The 12,449-nt window shown below is 38.2% G+C and overlaps 1 protein-coding gene across 3 annotated transcripts in view; it reads right to left on the minus strand.

Moving 5' to 3' along the window:
* LOC139145511 (collagen alpha-1(XXVI) chain-like) overlaps positions 1–12,449 on the minus strand; it is a 48,632-nt gene that overhangs the window by 8,149 nt on the left and 28,034 nt on the right. The window contains exons 2-4 of one of the 3 annotated variants that reach the window (XM_070716737.1): positions 9,126–9,191; positions 1,366–1,463; positions 958–1,010 (exon numbers count right to left, since the gene is read on the minus strand). In XM_070716737.1, the coding sequence (XP_070572838.1) occupies positions 958–1,010; positions 1,366–1,463; positions 9,126–9,191 (217 nt within the window). Of the gene's footprint in view, positions 1–957; positions 1,011–1,365; positions 1,464–9,035; positions 9,192–12,449 lie in introns of all 3 variants that reach the window. The other 2 variants (XM_070716735.1, XM_070716736.1) reach the window with 2 other exon arrangements.

Here is a 12,449-nt window from a genome sequence, read left to right on the forward strand (position 1 = left end):
AATCCTGATCACTTTTCTCTGTCTATGCGTGCAAAAGATATTGAAGATATGGAATGCTAAGAGGAAAGACATTCCCCTCCAACTTGTGTAGTCACACAAGGAGCGCGTGTACACACCTTGCGGCGTGACTGGCACCGTTCATTGGGTATGTCATAGTTATGAAATATAAATAAATAATATCAATAAAACAATTTTATGTATGTCATCAGTATTCAGCAGCTTCTTTCCAATCTGTAGTATTAGAGTTGAAAAACTGAAGGCATGTCAACGGAAACAGGCAAATGTTTTTGGCCTGAGGGGAAACACTGAAAGGGTCAGCCTAAGCTTAACAGAATCGCCCGCGACGTATCCAATATAGTAATTGCGTATACAGTTGTAAACACCGTCAATGACTTGCATATACTACACACGGGACCATCGACGGCCTATGACTGGACACGCCGCAAACGAATATGTCAAGACCATTCTGCTCCATCCAGACGTCTCCTAATTATTGCGGTGCGGAAAAGTAGCTTGACCATAACATCATAGCGAAATGGTTTTACAATATTCATATTAAATGAATAAGACCCCCTCCCAATTTCCAAGCAGAGGGGGACGTACATTCCCCCTTCCGAGAGACAACTGGAGAAAACACGACTGACGATACGCAAAATGAACGTGTGGTGCAACACAGCGTGTTCGCGCTCTTTTCGTGCGCTCTAGTCGTTCGTTTAACAACATCAATAGCTGCGGCAGTAACGATACAGGTGTAGGCGAAGACGAAGAACGAACAAACAACTAAACCAACATTACCAAATGATGACAAACATTTCACTTATTTACGTCTTATTCAAACATTGTAACTGTCGTATATATTCCTGCATAGGGCTTCAACAACTTCGTATCAAAATGTTTTTTTAAATCAGTTACTGATTTTATTTGGACATTTGATTAGAAATCTGAGCGGTCGCTTACCAGGTATTCTATCCTGTGTTCTAGGTCATCTATCCTTGAACAGTTCAAACACACTGTGAATCGAGTAAAACGTTTTATTAGTGCGAAAATAGTACTGTAACACATAAATGCCTGTTTTGAGTCGAGAGCGCATTTTAATATCAGACTGGGATGTACGAATATCCCGTTGGTGACCCTTAACCCGATACTTTTGAAGATCAAAATGTTACCCAGCCTTCGAAAAGCCTGATCATGATGGCATATTGTCAAGGTCACAGGAAAATACCACGCGAGGAGATCAAGCTTGAATGGCGCCCTCTTCCGTTACATACGGAACATTCTCCAGACGCACTCGAGAAACAATCTTCTAATGTGTCTGAGTAGACTCTAGATATCATAAATAGCACACAAGTTTCCATGACAACTCACCTTCTTCGCAGTTTGGTCCCGTAAAGCCTGGACAACATATCATTTCTTTAGAGCGAACTGTTTTAAATTCAATTCTATAAATAGGACGAAACATAACTCTGAAAAGTACAAGTGAGGGAAGGAGCACGTGTGGTTAGTTATTAATGTCAACACAAAGTGGCTTTATTTTACAAGCACATTTCACGAAAATAGTTTCTGAAAGCCGCCATTCTCACACGGAAAAAACTTGTGATTAGTAAACCCTGCAAATAGAGGAAACCAAATATTCCTCGTCAAGTGACCGGGGCGAGTTTCGATTTCCGAGGGCCGCATTCGTGGCATTCCTTGTAAAGAGAATTTTGAAAAAGCACCAGAGTATTACAGACGGATTTTCTTTTTCAAACATTTCGTCACGTGCCACTTGGAAATGTATACTTCAAAACACTCCTTACAGAGATGAAAGAAAGCAGAGACTGGTATGGGCTCTTGTGACACCGGTGTCCGTCGTTGACTGCCTCCCGTAGTGTTCGTTGGTGTAAATCACACACAGGTGCCGACCCAAGCAGAACTTGTTAGCTTCTGTTTGGTTATGCTTTGTAAACTTTTATCCTTTCCCCTAAAGTGCCGCCAGCTTTTACACTTTTTGAAACATTTCCAGTATTTTTGCTTCTGCATTGTCAAACATATTTTCATGTTCTCCTCCAAAAATCAGGTCGAAGTGCCTCTTCTTCAACTTGACAACGCAACCGTTATGTGTTTGAAACGTCCAATGTTATTGCTGATGTCAGAATTTGAGTCCGTACTGGAATTCATTTGTCAACAACAACACTACATATTGTAAACAATGCAATGTGCAGGAAAGTCCAAATTTTGTATTTCTACAAAGTTTATGGAGAAGGAAAACATGAACTCGTTTTCCAGAAAAAAACACGACAATGTTACCAAAAGTCAAGGCAATTTTTTTAAAATACGCCTGTTTCAGTACTACACTACACTAAGTATACTTTTGTTGACACTCCCTTCACTGTGTGATCTGTTAGTGATTTCTACACTTACATGTATATATTATCACTCATCGATGAATTTGTCAGCGTAAATGCACAGCTACTTTCCTGTTCAAATCCTTTGAGACGTCGCATCAGTGCACTCGATGAACAGTTCGACACTAAACATTTGCCCAGTTTCTTGGATTGCCTGTTCGGCAGACACCGTACGGTTTTTCTGATGTGAAACACATGTTGCGTTTTAATTTTTTTGGATGGTAGAAGCGAGGGGGTTTTTTTGGATGGCAGAAGTTTGGCTCGACTTCAAAACCTGTTCCGGTTACTTCAAAATTTTGAGGTACTCGAGTACTCAATGTCCCCGAAGAAGTCGCTTATCGTGGAAAATTTTGAGAAATGCAATTAGTTGCGATCCGAATGTACGAATGCTGCATGGTGTCTTCCGATGCCGTGATTAAAGTTCCAAAGCACTACAGTTATGTACGCGCGCATGCGTGTTTGTCTATGCTGCTCAATTTATTACGTATGAATGGGTGGATCGGTCCTGTGATGTACATAAACTTACTCGTGTATTATAGCCAGTTTACAAACAGAGAGAGCAAAAGATCGCGTTTTCCAGTCTGAATCGTGACTTGGCTTTCGCAGTAAATGTAGTGAGACGGCTAGGCTCGCACATTCAGTATTTTACGTCCCGATTTCACTTTTATCTCGAAAACGTACACGCAGGCTATAATCGGTAAACGGTGAAAATTATGTTGTAGGACATTTCTGTAATTCAGAACCAGTCCCTGCAGGATTTTCGCCTTCGTTTTCTTTGCAACTAGTACACAGAATCGTGTGATCCAGTCGAAATTTCATCGCTCTGATTTCGACCTCCGACGAGGTTTTTAACAAAAACGAAAGTTGGGCGTTCGGTCTTCCTGTCCGCTTCCGAAATGTGGCACAATGTCACACTTATAATACTTCATCGTCTAATGTACAAAAAGACGCACGCCAAGCCCGTGACCAGACCTGTCCATCTGAACGTGATTAGAAGTGACGAAGAACGAACCGGAAACGAAAGCTAAGATTTGCCACAGTAAATCGTAAATCGTTTACGTCCGGCACGCTTTGACGTGAAACATTTGCTGGACTAATCGTGAGTTAATAGCGTGCGAGTTTGCGATCCATTAAGTCATTAGTAATGGTATGTGTGCTGAGCTGCAACTGTGCAATTTACTTTAAGTATGCTGGCTATGATAAATATATATATGAATAAACAGATAACAAATAAATATATGATAAATAATAAATAAATAATATATACACAAATAAATAAATAGATACACATAGGATAATTATTATACGAAAAAACTATACGGGAAGAGATGGCTTTTGAAGTCATTTCAAATTTATATAGTTATAATCGTCTTTTTAAGTGTCTTATATATATATATATATATATATATATATATATATATATATATATATATATATATATATATATAATACAAATATACATACAAATATAATTTACATATACATACGTATACACATACATACAAACTACAAACACACATGTATGTGTGTTTGTATGTATATATAGTGTATACGTACATACGTATATCCATGAATACAGACAGATAGGGACATACATAGATAGATACATACATAGATACACACATAGATACATAGATACATACTTACATATTACATACATACATACATAAATACATACATACATACATACATACATACATACATACATACATACATACATACATACATACATACATACATACATACATACATACATACATACATACATACAGTGCTGATGACACAGTATTTTTAAGCCTGTCAAAAGAAGCGTTCTGTTTGACGAGCGACATCATTGTTGGGTTTGTATACATTTCACCAGAGGGATCGTCAATTTATAAAAATGGCGAACCAAACGGGATTATTAGATTAGAAAAGTGTCTAGACGAAATTCTTTCGAAGTATAATGATCAAAATGTAATTATAGCGGGTGATTTTAATGCCCGTGTTGGACACCTTGAAGATTATGTAACCAGTGACTCTGATGTAAATACTTTTGGTTTGTTCGACTATGATATTGATTATTTTAATAAGGTAAGGTGTTCAAAGGATGAAAATGTAAATAGTTTTGGAAGAACCTTAATTGAATGTTGTAGTAAATTTGGTATACATATGTTAAATGGTCGTTTTATTGACGACAAACATGGTGAATTCACTTGTACTGCGAACCAAGGGTCGAGTGTTGTTGACTATATTATTGCATCAAGTACATTGTTCGATTATATTGACAATTTCTCTGTAGACACATTCGATTTTTCTGATCATTTTCCCGTACAGTGTAAGTTGACATTTGATCAGAACTTCAATACTGAAACGAATGCGGAAAATGGGATAAATGTTGTACCTTACATCAAATACTCATGGAAACCAGACTTGGCAAATAGTGTGTTTATGAACTTGCAGGAGGATAGTAGTCTTGTACTTTTTAGAAATTTCATTTCTGAGATAGAAAAGAGAAATGTAAATGGAGCGTTGCACATTCTCAATGACGTTATTTCAATAGCTTGCAAAGATATGAAAACTACTGTTGGTGGGACAAATACCAAATACAGAACAATTCCCAATGAACCTTGGTGGGATGAACAATGTACAGTTTTGAGGAAACAAAAATTTGCAGCTCTACAGAAATTTCGAGTTTCAATAATGATCAAGATCTGGCAAACTATAAATTAATTAGGAATGATTATAAAATGCTGTGTAAAGCCAAATTAAATTCCTACCAAGATCAGCAGAAAAAGAAATTGTTAGATTTATGTAATGACTCTAAGTCTTTTTGGAATGTTGTAAAACAGCTACGGGGTAAATCTGGAGGATCTCATTCTAAAATATTACCAACAAAATGGTTTGATTATTTCAACAATTTACTGCACGATGGGGGAGGTATTGAACAGGATGCTGAGTTCATGGATAACATCCAAAGAGGTCTGAACATACATGACAACTACTGCAGTTTATGTGAAGTAAATGCCCCAACATCAGTTAACAGTATTATTTCAATTATAGAGGTCAAAGAAGCCATCAGAAGTTTTCCAAATAATAAATCCCCCGGTCCCGATGGTTTTACAGCTGAGTTTTTTAAACATAACGTCGAAATTATCGCTCCTTATCTCTGTAAACTTTTTAATTTAATCCTCAGTTCAGGTGTCTACCCTACTGAATGGAGCAAAGGTATTATCTGTCCACTTCATAAAAAGGGTTCGACCAATGATGTAAACAATTACAGAGGCATATCATTATTATCTGTGTGCAGTAAATTTTTTACTAAAATATTAAATTCCAGATTGGTGAAGTGGGCATCTGATAACAAAATTATTGTCGAATTTCAAGCAGGTTTCAGAAAAGGGTACTCCACCATAGATCAGATATTTAATTTACAATCTTTTGTGCAGAAATACATTTCTGTAAGAGGTGGTCGCTTCTATGTTATTTTCATTGATTTTTCAAAAGCCTTCGACAGGGTAAATCATGATCTACTATGGCATAGACTTATTTCATACGGGATACATGGTGAAATTTTAAAAGTGTTGCGTTCGATGTACTCTCAAAACAAATCCTGTATAAAATGTTCCTCTGGTCTTACAGATTACTTTGATTGTGGCATTGGCACCAGACAAGGGTGTATGTTAAGTCCCTTTTTATTTTCACTCTTTATAAACGAACTGTCAAACTATTTGGGTAGAGAGTCCGATGGTATTTATTTAAATGAGCGTTTTCCATCTGTCGACCTCCTAATGTATGCAGATGACGTAGCCGATTCAGCCGATTTGCCAATTCGATTGCAACGTAAAATCAACCAACTTAAGACGTTTTGTCATCAATGGGCCATGGAAGTAAATCTCTCCAAGTCTAAAGTAATGGTTTTTCGTAATGGGGGTTACTTAAGAAGCTATGAAAAGTGGGTTTTCGGAGGAAAGAAAGTGGAAATAGCCAAATACTACAATTACCTTGGTCTTTTATTCTCTTCGCGTTTGTCTTGGTCTCCAGCGAAGAAAAATCTAGCACTTAAGGGTTTGAAGGGCCTCTTTTCTATTCAATCTGTTATTAAAAAATTGGGTGGGCTTTCTATCTCAAGTGCTTTTAAACTATTTGATTCTGTAATTGTACCTGCTATCTGCTATGGAAGCGAAATATGGGGTTATGAATATTCTGATGAGTTAGAGCGTATTCAGCTGAGATTTTGTAGATATCTACTAGGTGTTAATAGCAATGCTAGTAATTATGCTGTCCTTGGAGAATGTGGAAGATTGCCATTATGCTGTTTTTATTATAAAAGATGTATTATGTACTGGATAAAACTTCTTGAAATGAGTGACAATAGACTACCAAAGGCTTGCTATAGTATGTTAAAAACACTGGATGACGCGGGTAGAACCACTTGGGCCACCCACATCAAAATATTCTTTTTAAGTATGGTTTTGGGGTGGTCTGGATAGAACAACAAGTTGGGGATAAAAACAATTTTTCATTTATTTTTTCACAAAGAATAAAAGATTGTTTCCGGCAAGAATGGCATGATAATATAACAGAGTCACCTAAATTAAGTCTGTACTGTAAATTTAAATCGCTGCTCGAGCCGGAAAAGTATCTGAGTCATCTCAACGGTATTAACAAGATTATTTTTCGAATTTTCGTTGTTGTAGTCATAGACTGAATGTTGAAAGGGGACGACACCTAAAATTGCCACTTCAACAAAGAATTTGTATGCATTGTAAGATTGTAAATGACGTTGAATTTGTAGAAAATGAATTTCACTTTGTTTTTATTTGCCCTCTTTATAGTGATATAAGAACAAGGTATATATCCACATTACTGACAACATTTCCATCCGATGAAAATCTTATTCGTATTTTATCTTCGCAGAATTAATGAGATCCAACAGTTTGCCACTTTCCTGAGAAAAGCATTTAAAAGACGAGACGAAAGTGTAACAGATTTAATTTAAATGTGATTGTAAACTATTTCATCATTGTATTGTATTTATATGTTTATTTGTCAACATTTGTATTTTTGTTAATTTGTTTAGTGATATGTTTGTCACTGACCATCTTCCATCTTTTGTATTCTTCTTTCATTGAATTGTACGATGGGCCGAGGCCTTGTACTGCAATAAATTATTATTATTATTATATGTACATACATACATACATACATACATACATACATACATACATACATACATATTACATACATTACGATACGATGGGAACTAATATATGCCAACGATTAGTCATCACCGTTATATTATGGACCTATATCACAGTATTTGGTACATGGCTTGTGTACAAGCAGATGAAAGGTTCTGCAAGAAAGTCAAGCATGAAGCAGAAATAGAGAAAACTGGCAATGCTGACGGCAATAGCCTTGAAATGATTGCTGCTTTGGAAAATTTAAGCAGTGAATATGGTTGTGTGAAGTGTTGATATTCTTTAGTGTTAGTGGGTCATTTTCCACACGACATCACGACGAGCCAAAGGGGAAAATGTAGTATCATCGTGACACGTGTGGCTGGTGTTCGCTCAGTCCAGAACTTGGCCGTGCGCTTCGTGTTACGGTCTTCTCTTGGCCCGAACTTGAAACTCACGGCGCGTTATGAACTAGTGAAAATTTGAAGACCACGTGATCAAAACTCGCCACAAATCGCTCGTGCCACAAATGATACATCTCCACTGATCCACGACGCAGCGTTCATTTAGCATGACATGACCCGGTAAAAGGCTCGTATGGAATCAGTGAAGACTTACAAACTGCGGCATTGACCGTTCTGTAGCGCGTGTAGTCACGAAACACACCGATACATCCTGTGCCAAATTATTATATTAAGGTAGAACGCACCTCGGCGACAGATATTCTGACTCTGAAATTTCTACAATTCTTTTCTGATTTACCACTTGTGGGGGCTCATTTTAATTTAAGCTCTTGGAGAAAGAACAACTTTCACCGTCTTGGTTTTTCGAGAATCCGAAATTTCATTTACCCTCATAGAGTTAACATAGGGATAACGGCCATTTTGAATTTCAAACTTAGCAAAATGTAGAGCAACTTGTTTCACTAGTTCCAAACTTTGTCCAGCGATCCCCGATTTTTATTGTTGATTTGGTAAGACAATGGTTGAAAGTTTCATTTAGGAAAGTTTGAGCAAAATTTTAAGTCTTTCACTTTCGAGGCGCATACTACCGTACATGGATTTTTAACAGTGTCATTTTGATAATTTTAAGTATCAGCCTTTTGCGCCTGATACTGAAATGAGCTACTTGCAAACGCAAGGAAATTTAATCCAAGAATTTGAAGCTTGTTGTAGATGTTGAGGACTTATAATGACCTCAAAATGTCACTACATTAACGCCGTCAAAACAAAACAAAACAAAACAAAACAATTTGCTATATGCTTATCACATCAACGAGATTATTACAGGATGTATCGGTATATTGGAGAACAAATAGAAAGTGTAACTTTAGACAAAAATAATAAATAAAAATAAACATTATACCAAGTCACCGAAAACAACCCCTTTAAACAAGGAAGTTAAATCTATAGTTAAACCGTTTTGGGTTTTTTTCGTGCAAGTGCATTTCACTGCTTGTAGCGAGCACACAGCCCCATGTACCACTCACCTAAACGAATTCCCACAGTTTCTGTCACGTGATGAGAATGGCGGATTTAGCTTATAATTACACCAAGCCGGTTTGACCTTTTCAACGTACATTTCTGTGCCGTTTCGAACTTGACACGAGACGTGCTTCGTCACTGTGTGTTCGCACCAATTATCCCTGGCGAAGGAAAAACAGAAATGAAAGATTTAGCAACAAGCATTCGAATAATACCGAAACGCTGTGGGGGCGCACTGCTTCAACAATAGCAGTGATGGCTGGCAGGTTGACCCTCACGAATTCTTTGCCCTGTATGGCGCAGACACGCATTCCCCCCCCCCCTCCACCCCGTTTGTATTTACTGAAAGAATTGACCCACACAAACTAAAATGGACATTTCTATTGACAGGCTGTCCCCTAACATCCTACCTGATCACAAAAACACATCCAATGTGGGCCCGTCCTATTGTAGAGTGATATTTCTCTACCGCGAGCGATCCCACCTATTTACACACTATTCCCGGAGCTCTTGTCGATTTCAAAGCTATGACAACCGCGGACCACGCACTCTGACCCTCACTTGACCCCCCGATTCATCTGACAACTTACAGAAAGATCGGTCGATGGGGATATTTCTTTTTTCCTTGTAAGCGTCACATAATTTATTTGTTAAGGGCCGCTGGAGCCGCAGAGCAGGTCAGACAGTGGTCGCATGCGTGTAAATTAAGTGAAGCCTTTTCACTCTGTTCAATTTGCAGTCGTCACTGGCAACAGTTTCCATATTTTTATCCACTATACCTGTTGAAATTGACACTTTTCGACAAGGGGCTAGGGTAATCGGTAAAGCTATATACTACAGTCGGTGGGTGAATTGGAAAGTTTCTCTTTTGCTACGCTACTACTGCAGAGCTACAAAGGACGATCACACGAAGTACCCTACTTGTCAGTTCAAAGCAGTGGCTGTAACTTTTGGAGCTTTTTTCATTTCACATGTTTTCAATGTCAATTCCAGTTTCTTGTTCCTTTTCCCAAAGCATGTTGAGATACACAGTATTCAGCTTGTCAACTCAGCCTGTACATGTATTGACTGCATTGTTATTGTTGACAAGTGAATTCTGTTCCGGACTAGAATTCAAATGTAAACAATAACAGTGGAATTTTACACATACAGACGCCGCGATAAATTGACAAGCTAAATAGTAAGTGTTTCAACATCATGTTTTAGGGAGTAGAACAAGAAATTGCACGGACAGACATGATAAAAACAGTGAGAAAATGACCAAAATGTCACTGTAACAGCTACCGGCCCTTTAAGTGGCGTCGCTGCAGTCTATGGCATGCAATGTTCCTTAGCTGTTTATACTGTAGGTCATTCAATGCTGTATCAAAGTCGAGCAGCTGCACTGTGAATGACCTCCGTGAAGTGTTCCCAAGTCTAAAATTCCTCACTATTAAACGATTCTTAGTTCTTTTGTGTATGTACGCGCGTACTATAGCACAAACACTCAATAATCGGGTATGCTAGTATAACCATAAGTAGAACCTGGGACTATGAAACGGCCGACTTCTTATAACTTTTTGATTATATTTTTATTTTTAGGTGCAAGTCCTTGCTCTACTCCAAAAAGCAATATCCATTATTCAGCTTGCCAACACAGCGTCTATACGTGTAAAATGTACAGTTCTTGTTTAAATTTTAATTCTAGTCCGGACCAGAATTTACTTGTCAACGATAATAATGCAGTCTGTACATGTACAGGCCGAGTTGACAAGCCGAGTACTGTGTATCTAGACATGCTTTGGGGAGTGGCACAAGAAATTATGCTTGACATTAAAAGCAAAAATAGTGAAAATCACCAACAATTATAGTTAAATACTGGCCCTTTAGGGGATGCAAAAGTTTGAATGGTGATCCGAATAAGGTAACATAAATTAAGTCTAATCTCCTGCAGTTTGAATATTCTCCTTCCGAGTTGGCACGTTGCATTATAGACCCTCGAGCGTCTATGATCGCACATGGCTTCTTCTTCACAATTTTTGTGAGTTTCATTCTTGTATGTAGGTTTTTTTTCGGAAAAAAGCAGCAAGGTTGAGATTTCTTTTGAAGACAGCTTGCTGCCTGGATTGTTTTCATTTTGACAAGCCTCTTTGAAGATAATACTAGTGATCCTTGGTCCGGCAGTGTCGTGTTTCAGATGGAGGAGTTCAAAATCCGGGAATTATCATCACCCTCTTCATCGCCTTTGTTTGCCTTCGTTTTGTAAACAGCGATATTTTTCAGCAAAGAGTTTCTGAAGTGCGCCGTAAACTCTCAAAAATTTGGCCTCCGATAATATTTACAAGGAAATACACAAACACTTTCGGAAGCAAATAGGTTCACTAACCCATGCCAAGGCAATCTCCTGAAAATATGTTGTTTGATATCGAGGTGACATTACTAGGTCAATTGATCCACAAACTTCTGGACTTTAATTTACAGCCAGCGAAGGTAGTGTTACTGGGTTTTAAAGACAATATTTGGCTTTGTGAGACTGCCACATAGCACTGACAGAACTAACCCGGCGCGGAAACCGGCCTGGCGTAACTAGATCTCTAGATGCATTGCCATTAACTTTACAGTTCTGGAGTGGTGGTTAAGTTCATATTGCAAAACAAGACAAACGTTTTGTAGATGATCATATGGACCAAAGTTTCGACCCAATAAAGTGTAGATGATATATGGGTCGCAGTTGGACCGTTGTTGCCAAGACTGTCAGAATACTCGTGTGCAATTCTTTGTGTTCGCTTCCTCCCACCCTCTAAAATTTCACCACGGTGTACAAATTAGAAGCCAAAGTTCAAGTTAAGAACGTTGTTTTGCTGCAATTTGAGGTGAAATCGCCACCAAAGGACGCAGGTGGTAATTGGTTCGAGCCTGTCAACATTACAAAGTCATTTTTTACCGAAGTATCTCACGGTTGGGGTAACCGCTTTGGGACTTTTACACATGTAACCGTTAAAACCGAGTGATAGGCAGTATCTTTGATGCTAATGGACACTGTAAGTGTAATAATACAGATGACCAGACATTAGAAATTACAGTCCAAGGGCAGATTCAAGGTTACTGTGGTGTACTTAGTTAAAAACTATTATCACGTTCTTTGTACCGCATGGTCTGCAACCCTTTAAGACGTCCTTCAAAGTTCAAAGTGATTAGTAAGTTCATTGACTGTAACTTGCGATGTATTGTCCGGTAATTTTTGTTGTGTTTGTGAAACTGTTTCTTCTTTGACACATTAAGTCATGTTAGCTTCTTGTTAGGTTATGAACGCATACACACACACACACACACACACACACACACACACACACACTCTCTCTCTCTCTCTCTCTCTCTCTCTCTCTCTCTCTCTCTCTCTCTCTCTCTCTCTCTCTCTCTCTCTCTCTGCGTGTATGTGT

This window comes from Ptychodera flava, chromosome 12 (genome assembly GCF_041260155.1).
Source record: "Ptychodera flava strain L36383 chromosome 12, AS_Pfla_20210202, whole genome shotgun sequence".
NCBI lineage: Eukaryota > Metazoa > Hemichordata > Enteropneusta > Ptychoderidae > Ptychodera > Ptychodera flava.